This window comes from Gopherus flavomarginatus, chromosome 2 (genome assembly GCF_025201925.1).
Source record: "Gopherus flavomarginatus isolate rGopFla2 chromosome 2, rGopFla2.mat.asm, whole genome shotgun sequence".
NCBI lineage: Eukaryota > Metazoa > Chordata > Testudines > Testudinidae > Gopherus > Gopherus flavomarginatus.
Genome location: NC_066618.1, coordinates 285,962,622 through 285,977,445, shown reverse-complemented (window position 1 = coordinate 285,977,445; position 14,824 = coordinate 285,962,622). Strand labels below are relative to the sequence as shown.

Here is a 14,824-nt window from a genome sequence, read left to right as displayed (position 1 = left end):
ACATCTTTGGGACAGCAGATGCTATTTCTTGCTTCTAGTCACTTAACCAGGTCAGGATCCTTCCATTCATACTAACGGACAATTTTGAGAAAAGCGAGGGCCGAGGCATAGAAAAGTTGAAATGATCATAGAAGTAACCACTGTCTTGTGGTTTTTTTCTTTGCAGATGCCCTTCACTGTTGGTGGTTGGTGACAGTTCTCCTGCTGTTGATGCTGTGGTATGTATAGTCAGACTTTCATAATAAGAACATACTTTTCCTTTGTATTAATCAGTATGCAGACTGGGAAGTTATGCTGGCATTGCAGAAATCACACCCCACATAGGAAAGTCTCCTGCTATTGACCCAGCATAGTTAATGCTTCCGTTTCAAGACAGAGCTGTCACTGTTCCTTAGATATCTATGCCTCTGGATACCGTTATGTAATGGCTACTGTTCTAGGACAGTTGCCACAGCAATACTTTAGGCATATAAGGAGCTGGTTGAGAAAAATGTGATCTACAAATGTTTTTCCTTTAGAAGAGAATCTGTATGCAGTATTATAGAGTGTTCTCTGCTGTTAAATGGAGTTTTGCACTCCATTACTCTGGAAGCAATGTGTTGCTTTGGCTGATACAGCTAGCCTCAGTGGCTGAATGACTTAAAGCATTGTGCCTTAATGGGTATGTCCACTCTTTGGCCATATGACTGCTTATCATCTGGGATTCTACCACATGATCCACAGTCACATGACGGCGTTTGTTGCCACTACAGTGTGTGAAGCACAAAACTGTCCTAATTCCTTACTAATGGACTTGCTTGTACATGTGGGAATAGACTATTAGAGCAAAATTTGAATAATATTTTAGAAAAGCTTCAGCGGGGGAAATCTAACATGTAATTTTTAGGATATACCAAACCCTTTTGAAGAGCCAGGTATTAATACAATTAAGTTACGGAAAAAGTAGTTAGATGAGAGAACCGCGAAGAACTAACTGTTTAAGAATAATGGTCTTGGAGATGAGAATAAGATGCTAATACTACTATATTTCCATATAGGTAGAGTGCAACTCTAAACTGGACCCAACAAAGACCACACTCCTAAAGGTAATAGGAATAAGAACTGTAAAGTGCATATTTGTGTTACAGTGATGCAGCCCCATTGGTCTTAAACAAGTGAGACAGCACAATTAGCCCAGTGTGTGCATGCCAGTACATACTGAGCATTTGTGTAAGATCAGTTTTAAGTAAACAGGGGAAAGTGTTTTCTTGAGCACAGAGCAGTGAGCACTAGTGAATGAAATCATTACTGGAGGGGAGGATGGAAAATAGGTCAGTAGTTGTAGAAACAATATTGGGGGAGAAAGCTGTTTGCATGCTTCAGACTTAGCTGGGAGGGGGAATAGCTGTGGGCTCACACTTTTTCACCTTCTGTTTTTTTAAATTAAAACCATTTTAGTTATACAACATATGTACACGGTACTTTAAACTTGTGGACAAAAGTAGGTTTAACCTGCAGACTCACTATTCATGAACGTGTAGAACCTCAGGGGTTGAAACCCTGAGCTAAACATTCAGAGGAGGATGATACTGTCTGTATATTTAGAAACTTATCCTATAATGGATTTTAAAAACTGGCACTTCACTAAATGACCCCCTAATCCTGTTAAGTAAAACTGTATTGTCAGTGCAAAATACTGCTGCAGAGTGAACTCGTCAGGCTTCTGCTAATAGGATATTTTTGCCTCAAAGGAATAGTCACAAATGTCTTTCCTCTTGGATTTTAGTAGCTGGACATTTCGTAGAATCTATTAATCACAAGTGATAAACAACTTTACCTTAACTGCCTTATGTCAAGACCCAGGCTAGATCAGAAGTAAAATGAAAACTCTTTTAATATTTTACATATATAAAGAGACAGAGTTAAATCAATAATTTTTACTAAATTTGGTAGACATGGGCTTTGACCTGTTGAATGGTCATTTTGGAGTGGCAAAATAGTTCATACAAGCCTGAAACCTCAAAAGAGGGTTTGAGGGAAGAGAATAGGGATGGAGGAGCTAAACCCTAAGTAAATAATGTTAACTTTGGCTGAGGGAATGACGTACCTGATTATGAGCATCAACTACATTTGTTTAAACTTAAAATTGGATTTAATAGCTCTGTTCTGGTCCATAGTTGCACCTATGTACATTGTGCAGTCACTCTGTTCTTTGTCTGAACACTTTCTGTGAGCAGACAAGGCATCCACAAACATTCTGGGCTCAAGCACACTGCAAGTAGCATAAAGTCACTGCATAATGTGTCCATGATCATATCACAAGCCATTGTCCGGGATGGCTGAGTTGCTACACCTAAAGAGTTGTTTCTGCTTTGTTTCCTACACAAGTTTCAGGTTGTGTCTACCCTGCCCTGCGGTTTGCATTACATGGTTGTAAATTACTGCACTCAAGGTGCTGCATTGTAATTCCCCTATGTGGACGCTGCAGATGCGAAATGAAAGGTACCTAGTTTGCATTAACATTACAGCCCAGATCAACAGCATAGCCATGGTAGCTCTGGAAATGGCAGTGGAGGCATTACTGGTTTATACCAAGTACAAACCCACCTGCAACCAGCATTTATACTTGTGCTAGCTTGATGTGAGTTAGGGCTGGGATGCCCTTGTTTGTGTACACATACTCTCACTACCTCTTCCTGCAATAACACAACAAGCTGTAATTACTCTGTAGAATAAATACATAATATTCTGATTTACATGCACTGTCATACCTGGCTGCCTTTTCTGTACTTGGGGCTACTTTCCAGCATAGCTCAGAATCAGAAATGTCTTAATATTTCTTTGTTTGGTAGTCATGGAGTGGGTGCATCTGTAGTTTGCAGTTCTTAACCATTGTTAAATAAAAGTTAATAGAAAAAGTGTCTCCTCAGGATTGGGAGTTCTTGCCATATTCCCTACTAGGATATAATTAAAGAATGCAGTTACTCAGTGCTAATGTCTAAGCAATAAACTCTCAATGTTTTTTGTTTAACATTAATAGAGAATTTTAACCATCCAAATCCTCTCCTGCACCCTTCACCCTGCAATCATAAACTTTCATCTCTACCATTGTTCAGCTGGAGACCTCCTTACATGACCACTCTTTCCGAGGTTGAGGTTCTGAATTATGTTATAGTCCTATTTCTAGACTATTAGCAGCAGGGAGTTGGAGCTGTGCTCCGGCTCTGCACCAGCTCCAGGCAAAAGCCTGCAGCTCTGCTGCTCCGCGCCCCAGCTCCAGTCTCCACTCCAAAGCCCTGATTAGCAGGATTTGTTTTACTGCTAGCTAATCCCAAATAGGACTGCAGTCTTTCTGTAAATCATAATTTGGCGGTTTCTGTTCATTGCTTTCACTGGAATAGCCCTGTTCTTGTTGTTTGAGGGGTGAACAAGCAGGAAAACTGAAGTGGTACAAAAAATGTGAAGACAGTCAGACTGCCTTCACAGACCTGGCTTCCCTTAACAAATCTACCTCCTGTTGGACCTGTTGGAGTCCTCCAGCCATTGCTGCTGGCTTTTAATACCCTCACCTATAAGGATCTTCAGTATTTTCTTTCTTCACCAGTGTGCCATCTCCCTGTTCAGAGCCAAGACATACCATTGAAATCCAGTAAAAAGAGCTGGATATCCAGATTTCTAGGGTAATGCATTAAGAAAGGTGTTCACTTTATAAAAAGCCTTAAATGTTGCCTTCTACTCAAGCTTTCCTATCTATGATGAGAATAAATGCTTGTCTCTAAAGTGCTTTGATGTTCCAAATAAACATACCAAAGAAATATATTCAAGGTTTGATCTCTGAATTCAGAAAGGAACTCCTGTTCTGGCATTATGCTGACCTACCTTTGTTTACTTTCTTGTAGATGGCAGACTCTGGTGGTCTCCCTCAAGTTTCCCAGGTATGATTTGACTGACTGAAAACTTGCGAACACTTCTTACACGAGTCCGTGTTGCAAAATGTGACCAAATTTTTGTTACTCTGAAGAAACTGGAATTTGTAAACGACTACAATTGAAAAGAAGATGACTGCGCTAGCATTGTATTGTGTGATTAGTGACAAGGAGGGATGCAAGAAAGATACTCCATCCTTGTTGGGGTTTTTTAAAAGTGGTTTAGAATGGAAAAACCTTAAGTAAGAAGCTTAAATACCAGTGTAGCGCTTATTCGGCCCCTCCCATTGATGTATGTAAAGTTAGACCAAAAAGAGCCATTATTCTCAGATTTGGGGTGTAAAAGAAAATGTTGCCTGTACTGTAAAGTACAATCTTGCATAAGTTCAATTAGAAATACTGTCACCTCAGTTTATTTGAGTCCCTGCTTTGCCCAGCAGCAGAGGAAGACATTCTTGTCAGTGCAGCAGTTCATGAGTAGTAGCAATCTATTAAATTAGTCTCATTCATTTTATGGAGGCAAAACTTTAACTTCAGCTAGTTGGAATTGTTCTAGAAACTGCTGTGTGCTTTGTGACAAACTGTTCCTTTGAACCTTCTGCTTCAGTAACTGCATTAGCAAAACTTGGGCCTGGTTCAGGCTGAGGTCAGTTGGAGAATTGACTGAGCTAAGATGCTACACGCTAATATTGATGTACAATAGGTGTATAACGGGGTGGGTGGTGGAAGCAGGGAAGAGGAGGAGAGAACAAAATCGGAACTGGGGAATTTTCTCAGTTGTATATTCATTCTTACATGTGTAACACTATTGTGTAGAACCCAGGGAGAGACTAAGACAGCATATACTACAGTGTCTCTCATTTGACCATTACTGGATTCAATATGTTTCCATTTCCTTTTACAGCCTGCGAAGCTTGCAGAAGCTTTCAAATACTTCGTTCAGGGAATGGGATACAGTAAGTATTTATTAAAAGAAAAAATTACTAGCTATCGTTCAGTTGTACAGTGGGCTAATAGAGGAACCTGTTTGTGAAAATATAGATTTCACCACAAAATTTCTGCTGTCTTTGAGGGAGGGAAGAGCTTGTAGCAGAGTAGCATGAGGACTCTTAGTCCAATCAGTGATTGGTGCCCACAGATATTATTTGTAGTGATATCTGAGATATTGCAGTTCTCCTGTCTTGTCCCTGCTATATCTCAGTGTGACTTGACTGTGACCATTGGTATGTATGTACTTCACTGGTAGTAAATTGCCATGGTGCCAATTCGGAGGTTGTTTGGATGCATGTCTTGTAAAGATGCCCTTAAACAAAGGTGCTCCTTTCCAACTTGAAGACAAAATGAAATATTCTCATACTGCTATATCAAATCTACAGAGATGAACTGAACTAAGTTGAATCTCTTTACTGCCTTTTATTCCTCTTTCTCTGTTTTTGCCTCATGGACTGGAGAAATGAATCTCTTGCACAATTTGAACCAGTATTTTCAGAGCCTGACTCAAACTGAGCATGCAGCTTGGGGCAGCTTGGCACACTAGCGGCTGTGCACAAACTTGCAAAGGTCTGACTTGACTGTATAAAGGCCAGGTAGATGGGACACTGGCTGTCTGTGCACCCAGTTAGAAATATGTGCGAATTAAAAAAATGCATTCACAACTTGGTTGAAAAGCAGACATTCTGATATTTGGTTTCTGTGCATATCCCCTGTATTCACCTAATACCTGGATATTTAAACTGAATTTTAAAAATAGAGGGGAAAACTTAACTCTCCTGTAAATTTGTGTTAGCATCTTCTGTATACAGCATTAGCTCTGCTGTGACTTGCAGAATACCTGTAGTATGAATCTAAAATTATTTAGCTTTAGAAATTACGCATTCTCTTACATTGTAATAACCAGCAGGCACAGTTGACTTGAGAAGTGTGTAAATTGGAATTGAAGAATCAGTGTCAGTTGTTTGGAGTAAAATTACTAGTCTGCTTTAAGCACATAGGCATGTTTAACAAAAAAAAAGACTGCCCCATAAATAGCACATCTAAGACGTTAATTAGTCCTGTTTGTTCAGTTTATACCCGAACTGTTTCACTTCATGCATCATGAATAGTGGGACTACTTACATGTGTAAAATTAAGCATGTGCAAAAGTGTGTTCAGGATCAGGGCCTTAGTCTGTCAGCTTGAGAATTCAAGACAAGGGTTTGTTTTCAAGCACGCTAAATTGTTCTAAATAAATCCACTAATACAGGACTCTTCTTTCAGTGCCTTCAGCTAGTATGACCAGGCTTATGAGGTCCCGTACAGCATCTGGTTCCAGCGTCACATCTTTGGAGGGACAGAGAAGCAGATCCCACACTGGGGAAGGAACAAGAAGCAGGTCCCATACCGGTGAGGGTGACAGGAACAGATCCCATACTGGTGATGGATCCAGGAGCCGCGCGCACACAGACACACGCGTTGAGCTCACTCCTAACTCTGCGAGCAATGCTGAACAAACTAGCCCCAAATCCATGGAAGTTTCCTGTTAAATACCTTTCAAAAAAAAAAAGCACCAAAAACCTGGATGTAGTTTGAAACTGTAAACCTTTTAATGGTTGCCCACTGTGTATCACAACACATAGTTGGTATTAATATCAGGCTTTCCTGTAAGATGAACTCTGTTCACCAGAGTTTTTGAAAGGGACCAAAGAAAGCAAACATCTCAATTGCTCTATTTTTATTACTTAATACAGATGGTTGCTGCTATTGTGCCCTCCAACTGATGCCAAAATTTAAGGGCTGCTTGCCAAAGTTAATATGGCTGTGAACGTTTCAAAATCAAACCAGACTTCCCGTTCAAACAAAGTTTCAAAACTAGGATATGCCCACTTCTTATCTCTTCCCCCTCACCTCCTTTGGCTAAATAAAGTGACCCAGTTTGTGGCACGTTTAAAAAAAAAAAAAAATTAGGTGGGGGAAGGGAGAGATGCAGTGTTTTATGGGTGACTTGAAAAATGGTACAGCCTCATGTTGAAGCTGGAGTTTAAACTCAAACTGTATATAGTTTAATTTTTTCCTGCTATTTGAAATTAAACTTGTGCATTTATAGGCCTTCCAATTAGTATTTGATAATAATAGTAATATGTTACTAAAATAGGCATCTTTTTTTATTTGATGGGAGTTTTGAGATTTAGTCCCTCCCCCCCTCCATTCCTAAGACCTGCTTAACAAAGTGAAGACCAGGTTTAACTTTTATAAGCAGGTTAATGTTTTCTCTTTGGCAGGATCTTGAACCGAAGAGCTCACAACACAGCAAAGCTTGGTGACATAGTTGACACTTAAGTAGCTGTACATGACAATGATGACTGCTCAGTGGAAGCAGTTTTACTTTCACATTCCATGGCTTTAATCTTTGGAGTTTGAGGTTTTTTGTGTATCCAGCACAATTATAAAACTCAGAATTCTGTAAACAAAGCCAGATGCAGCTGTTAATTGTAGAAAGATGGAAAAACTGAGGAATGGCTTGTAATTAAATACTGTACATTCAACTGTCACTAATTACTAGCTCCTAAAACCTCTGATTTTTGAATTTGCTGGTGCTGAGAAGTTTATTCCACAGCAGTGGGAAGGGCAACCTTGTAATTGATAAACATAATATTTAGTGACTGTAAATTTAGCAATGTGTGATTCTGCATCTCAGTGTAACCTACTGATATCTCCCAGGTTATCTTCTTTTGGAAGTAAGTAAGTGGGCATGGCACCCACAGGCTTTCATAGTGTTCTTCGGCTTTTCTTCCGTACATACTGGGACAGTCTTTCTCATGCTTGATACATATTTGCTACGTCACAATTCTTATGTAGCTATGAAAAATCAGATACTGAGTAATTAAATAGCAAGTGTTAATACCTAAATATTTTGGGTAGTTCTCTGTGTTCAGAAGAACACAACTTAATTTAGGTTACTCCACACTGACTAACTTACACTCTTGTGCAGAGTTTCCATGGTGGTTGGTAAGAAGAACCGATATTCAAGAGAATGAACTATTGTGTAAAGTCTATCAAAAGTTTTCTTAATGAACTATTGGTATTTATTTCAAACCAAATAAATTTGTAACTTTGCAGTGTCTTGTGTCTTAATCCTGTATCCTGACCACAAATCTGTAAAGATGATTGCATTTATCCTTTCCATGTGCCTTAACTCTCAAGCTAAGCTTATCCTGCCTGCTGTCTAGCCCAACTTTTTGGCCCAAGGGCCACATCTGGGTATGGAAATTGTATGGTGGACCATGAATGCTCACGAAATTGCAGGTTGGGGTGCAGGAGGGGATGAGGGCTCCAGCTGGGGTTGTGGGCTCTGTGGTGCCTCCAGAAATGAGGAATTCAGTGTGTGGGAAGGGGCTCTGGGCTGGGACACAGGGGTGGGGGGTGAGGGTTCTGGGGATGAGGGGTAGGAGGGGGTGCCAGGCTGGGTCAGGGGTTGGGGCATAGGAGGGGTTCAGGGGTGCAGGCTCCAGGCAGCTCTTACCTCAAGCAGCTCCCAGAAGCAGTGGCATGTCCCACCTCTGGCTCCTGCAGCTCTGCATGCTGCCCTGTCCACAGGCGCTACCCCTGCAGCTTCCATTGGCTGTGGTTCCTGGCCAATGGGAGCTGTGGTGGTGGCATTTAGGGCGGGGGCAACATGCAGAGCCCCTTGGCTGCCTCTACATTTAGGAGCCTGAGCAGGGACATGCTGCTGCTTCCTGGAGCTCTGTGGAGCAAGCCCCCAATCCTGCTCCCCAGTGGGAGCTGAAGGGCCGGATGTGGTCCCCGGGCTGTAGTTTGCCAACCCCTGGTCTAGATAATACTTAGTCCTGCCTTGAGTGCAGGGGACTAGACTAGATGACCTCTCATGGTCCCTTCCAGTTCTGTGATCCTCGTCCCCCTTGTCCATTGTCACTGTAAGCTGTTCAGTGCAGGGATTGTTTTTCTATGTGTAGGCATAATGGGGACTTTAGACTGTCCCACACTATCATTTGAATTTGAGATCCTGTGACAGAGTACTCAACAGAAGTTGAATTCCACAACACCCCTGGGGAAGGGAGATGTTATCCCCATTTTATAAATAGGGAAAATACTTGGCCCAGGTCACATGCGAGTAAAGCTTGGAGTGGAATACAGGAGTCTGGACTTGCATTCCCTTTTGGAGATCTGGAGAAGATCCCTTTGTCCTATGCCTGCAAAGGGAGGGTGGAGGAGAGACTATGGTCTTGAGTGCTAAACTACAGCTCCTTTTCTCAGTCTCATTAATAGACCTGTCCAGAACATCTCTCAAATACAGCTTCCTGATAACTAAAACTTAAGTCATCTTAAACCAATCTGTGCCCAACTTCATTTTAAAACTAATCAGAATTGTATGTTTTTCTAGGGCGTAGGATGTTACAGACATTGAGTGCCTGTCTACTGCAATACCCTAGTTTTTATTCTGCAATGTAGTGGCAGCATAAAAGTCACATGAAACCTGAACTGGAGTCATTCTCCCTGGGACAGCCATGACCTTCACACTCCATTAAGGAGTAGTCCCTACAAGCTCTAGTTAGCAGTAAAGTTAAAAAATGTTAGGGCAAGTGAGTGTTTGACATAGGGAAATATTGATGAAGTTCAATGTGTGCAGGTTCTGTAGAGAACTGAAGTAGGTTAACAGAAGAGGGGCACAGGTGTAGGGAGGTAGAGGGGTGTGTGTGTGTGTGTCTTTTGGATAAAGAGCTTAGTAAGTACATGTTGGATAAATCAACTGTCCTTACATGGGGAGTGATTTAAGGATCAGGATTTTCAGTAGATGGATTTTCAGCTTTGCTCTGACTTCTAGTCCCATTTTTCCCCAGCCTCTGATCTAAGTATAAACCATTTCAAAATCATTAATGTATCTGAGCCCAGTAACAGCATTTCAGGCAACAGTGCTTAGACAGCATGGATCATAGAGTATCAGGGTTGGAAGGGACCTCAGGAAGTTATCTAGTTCAACCCCCTGCTCAAAGCAGGACCAATTCCCAACTAAATCATCCCAGCCAGGATCCTAAGAGCTGGACTTGTGTAAAGCCGTCTGTAAAAGCTGGGTATGAATGTGTGTCAAACCAACCTATGAAAGAAGGGTACAAGTGTGCCCTTCTTTCATCTCTTCCAGGAATGGGTAAACACTCCCACCAGGGTGTATAGTCTGCCTGTTAAACAAATTAACTGCTTGACTTTGAGATAAGCAGGAACCTATCCAATCCCTCTTGCAGTAGAGAGACCTGCTGCTCAGGGCCTCTGTTGCAAAGTTGTCATTCATCACAAAGGCACTCTATTTGGCAAGGAACAATGCTGAACTGTACAAAGAGCTAGGCTTCATGCTACTGAAGAACTGTAGCTTTTAGTTTGAGTTAGCACTCAGATCTCAAGTTAGGGTATCTTACAGATATTTAATCACAACCTGAATCAACATGCACTTTTTCTCTCCATAGTTCTTAAGTAACTCCTCATGATCCTGCACCCAAGGCTCTGCGGTTGTACTTGGGATCCTTTCATCTCCTACTCTACAAATTGTGTCGCTAGGATGAATTTTGTTCAATATGTACAAAAATAAATAATCTTACCTAGAGTCAAGATTTTTGAAAATATTATTTTTTGGGTACCCAAATTAACAGGTCTTAATGAAGCCTGAAGCATCCAAAATTCCCAATCATTTTTCCAAATCTTGTCCAGAGGACTTTTCCTCTTAAGCTACAGCAGAATTTACCTAGCATGCATCTTATAGTGATATGTCAGACCACATTACTAAGGCTTTTAGTGTGTGCCTCTCAGGCATTAATGCCAGGGTTAGTAGATGTCAGTTTTCAATAGTTACATTAGCCAATACTATACATTTAAATGCTTCTAATAACTTTATGGCATAATGTAACTAAGTGTATACAAAAATTGTCAGTGTTCTCCAGTGCTTCAAAAAAGCTTACATTACTAAGAGAATGTGACTTTTATCAGATTAACAAATTGTGGGACTGGCCTATCAAAGTTTACTTTGTTTCCAGATGGTCAGTAGAGCTGATTTTAAGAAGTCTCCTGCTCAAAGAAAAAAGGAGTATTTGTGGCCTCTTAGACCAACAAATTTATTTGAGCATAAGCTTTCATGGGCTACTGCCCACTTCATTGGATGCATAGAATGGAACACACAAGATATTTATACATACAGAGAACGTGAAAAGATGGAAGTACCCAAAGCTGCTGAACTTGAATTAATATGCAAACTAGATGCCATTAACTTAGGTTTGAAAAGAGACTGGGAATGGCTCAGTCATTACACTAATTGAATCTACTTCCCCATGTTAAAGCGTCCTCACACCTTTGTGACAACTGTCCAAAATGGGCCATCTTGATTACCACTTCAAAAGTTTTTCTCCCCTGCTGATAATAGCTTCCCTTAATTAATTAGCCTCTTACTGTGTTCTCCATGCTATGCATCTGAAGAAGTGGGCTGTAGTCTGTGCTCAAATAAAGTTGTTCGTCTCTAAGGTGCCACAAGACTCCTGTTCTTTTTGCTGATACAGGGTATGTCTGCATCTACAATTTTGCAGCGCTGGTTGTTACAGCTGTATTAGTACAGCTGTATAGGGCCAGCGCTGCAGAGTGGTCACACAGCAACCAGCGCTGCAAGTGGTGTTAGATGTGGCCACACTGCAGCGCTGTTGGGCGGCTTCAAGGGGGGTTAGGGGAATGTGAGAGCAAACCACGGGGAAGCAGGTCTCCTTCCCCGCGGTTTGCTCCAGTGTTCCTCGAACCCCCCTGCAAGCAGGTCTCCTTCCCCGCGGTTTGCTCCGGTGTTCCCTGAACCCCCCTGCAAGCAGGTCTCCTTCCCAGCGGCTTGCTCCGGTGTTCCCCGAATCCCCCTGCAAACCGCGGAGAAGGAGATCTGCTTGCACGGGGGTTAGGGGAATGCGAGAGCAAACCGCGGGGAAGGAGACCTGATTGATTACCAGAGAGGCTTCCTCTGGTATGCTGGGATACCTGTTTATTCCACGGAGGTCAAGAAAAACGCTGGTGAGTGTTTACACCTGATGACCAGCGCTGGATCACCAGCGCTGGATCCTCTACACCTGAGTTTCAACGGGTGTACGGCCAGCGCTGCAAATGGAGTTGCAGCGCTGGTGATGCCCTGCAGATGTGTACACCTCCTAAGTTGCAGCGCTATAACTCCCTCACCAGCGCTGCAACTTTGTGGTGTAGACAAGGCCACAGACTAACACGGCAGCTACTCCAAAACCTGATCGAAGATGACAAACTAGTCCCTAGGTGACTTATTCTGTGACCTTTCCTTCAGCAAGTGTCTTGTTGTGTAAATGAGTGGTTTGGGATGGGATGGATCTGACTTTCTGCCTGAAAAATGACTTTCCTCTGTGATCATCTGCAAGAGGTTTCAGGGCCCTAAGAGTGAAGATGTGTGGTAACTCTGAGAAAGGGTGGGTATGTAGACTAAAGTAGTTCAAAGGGTGGGATATAACAATTTCTGCAGTGCTGGTCTTCAAGTGACTTGCCTTTACTCCACCTGAAGGTAATGGGGTGGTTATTGGATGCATTTTCAAATATTTTTAAGGCCCCCACCCACAGCTTAGAAGATGTGTGCTCTGTGTTGCTTGCCTCATGGGAGGCAGAGGTTAGGCTGGCTACTTCAGTACAGAGGTTTCCTATTCATTCACTTAGCGCTCCACTCTTCCTGGCCAGTCTCCAACAGCCCGTTCTGGAACAGAAGCAGTTGTAAGAAAGGAATAAATTGGACTGTGTATCGGGAACCACAGGGTAGGATCTTACCTGAAAAGAAGCAGTAAGAACTTTGACACACAATTTCCCACCCGCCTTTCCCAGCAATCCTTCCGTGCCTGCTACCTGACAGCACCAAAGGCAAGTGTGGCCCTGCAGGCCTACTGGCAGCTCTGTCATTATGCTTGTTCCCAGATACTATACTGAGGGGGCCTGTGAGAGAGATCACTGGTTGCTATCTGGTGTAGCTGAGCCATCGCACTTCCCCTCCTAAATCAGGAAAGGAGAGGTGTTATGTCTGAAATCTGGGGCTGAATGTTTTCTCTCTCTCTCCCTCCCTCCCTCCCCAAAAGCCTCCCCTCTGGACAGTTCTGAATAGATTTTTTGGCCCAGATTTCCCCCTCTGTCCTTTTAAATGCATAACAGTAACAGCCTCAGGAGGATGTGAGTTGCTACCTATCTCCTGTTGACACGGCAGGGAGTGTGTGTTGAAGTGAGCTAGTGTATGTGTTGCTGCAGGTCAAACAGCTGGAGAGCTCCAGTTCCAGATAAATAACCTAGATGTGATTTTTTAGTAGTGTCACATGTTGCTGTGAATGAGAGGTCAAGCCGGAGAAGCCGTTTTCAGTAAAGCTGCTTATTTTTCTCCCTGCTATTTGGAATCCTCTTTGTGTCTTCTCGGGCAACTAGCAGCTGTTGCAGCATTTGACATGGTTTTAGTATGTTCTGCTTTCAGCGATGCTGTCCTGTGAAGCTGTGACTCTAACATGTATAGGTTATAACTTGGCATTGCACTGCCATGTCTCGTGTGCATTCTGCTTTCCTGGCATCATCATCTAGTACGTGTTACTGACATTCTCAATATGAACCGGGCCCCTGCATATGTGAACAGCTGTTGCTATCACAGTAGGCAAGGTTTTAACATGTGAATATAGAATTTCCACTGAGCCATATATAGGTTTTATGTTTGGTAATTAGTGACCCCTATGCCTAATATTTAAACAACTCAGAGCATATGCACCACACACACACACACACACCCCGTTGTCTAGTAATAGCCCCAAAGGTCTTCTGCTTGCCTCATCTGCTGAACAGCCTAAGTCAGTTTTCTGCAAGTGGGCATGGGGGCTGTCTGACCTGCCCAGAGCTAATTGGACTGAAAAGGAGACTTGCTGAGTCTTTTGGAGTACGGTCAAGGAAGCTTCCTTCCCTGCTGCAGCTTTCCAGAGTTAGGCATGGCTGGTGATGGAGCTCTTATCTCAGATTAAACCCAGCCCAGCCAGGGCCTAAGGGGATGGGGAGGGGTAGATGACAACACTCTCTCCCACACCACCTCCCAGACCAGTGGTTCTCAACTTCTTATGGTCTGCGACCGCCCCAAGTAGCTGAGAAATGTTCTCTGGCGACCCATCATCCTCTGCTATTGTTTGTGGTGGCAATGGCTGGTGGCGTTTGGGTCATGGTCATTTTATGAGGGTATGGGGCTGTTGCAAGCTGTGAAGCTGAGATGCAGGCAGGGTAGGGAAATTCCAGGCCTCAGCCCAGTGCTGCCAACCTCTGTAATTTTTTTGCTGACTGGGCTACTTTTAAAATGCCTTAGCAATAGCCAGTTAAGCTTGAAGTGGCGACGGGTAACTTTTGGGCCATCACTTTCTCGTGGTGAGATTTGGGCAATTTTACCTAGCTCCTTGCTGCTCCCTGGTCCCTGTCTCTTTGCTGCCACCTGGTGGCCTTATGAATGAGCAGCCATGCAGGTGAATACACCAATGGACCAAATCCACCTTCCTTGGCCAGCAGAAGCCATGTGGCACATACACTGTTGGCAACAGAATCCCTCTGGCTGTGGCAAAGTGAGGCTTCCTATTGGCTGCAGGATGCAGCCATTTGGGTGGGGAGGCAGTCAGTGGGGAAAAAGGGAGTAGAAACCCAGAAACAGTTCTTTTGAAATGGCAAAAATGTGGCCTTTTGGAAGTAAACTGGCGCTTGGCGAGTTTTGGGCTCCTCATCGCATCCAATCAGCAAAACCTCGAGCCGTGGGGTTGGCAACACTGCAGCAGCAACAACAGAGGTGGTGCAGAGGAAGTGAGGTCTTGAGGGATGGGAAGAGGGAGAGCACAGTGTCCTTTGCATGTAGAGGGAGCTGGTGATTACAACTCCCCTGTCATTTCACAGTGTGGGAG

At 43.1% G+C, this 14,824-nt stretch overlaps 1 protein-coding gene across 3 annotated transcripts in view; it reads left to right on the top strand.

The window, feature by feature from the left end:
- The window catches only part of NDRG1 (N-myc downstream regulated 1), a 59,478-nt gene extending 52,634 nt beyond the window's left edge, over window positions 1–6,844 (top strand). For all 3 annotated transcript variants that reach the window (XM_050941064.1, XM_050941065.1, XM_050941063.1), the window contains 5 exons: window positions 167–218; window positions 1,038–1,085; window positions 3,879–3,914; window positions 4,810–4,861; window positions 6,162–6,844. In XM_050941064.1, the coding sequence (XP_050797021.1) occupies window positions 167–218; window positions 1,038–1,085; window positions 3,879–3,914; window positions 4,810–4,861; window positions 6,162–6,427 (454 nt within the window). In that variant the 3' untranslated portion in view covers window positions 6,428–6,844. The remainder of the gene's footprint in view (window positions 1–166; window positions 219–1,037; window positions 1,086–3,878; window positions 3,915–4,809; window positions 4,862–6,161) is intronic.
- The last annotated feature ends 7,980 nt before the right edge of the window (window positions 6,845–14,824 follow it).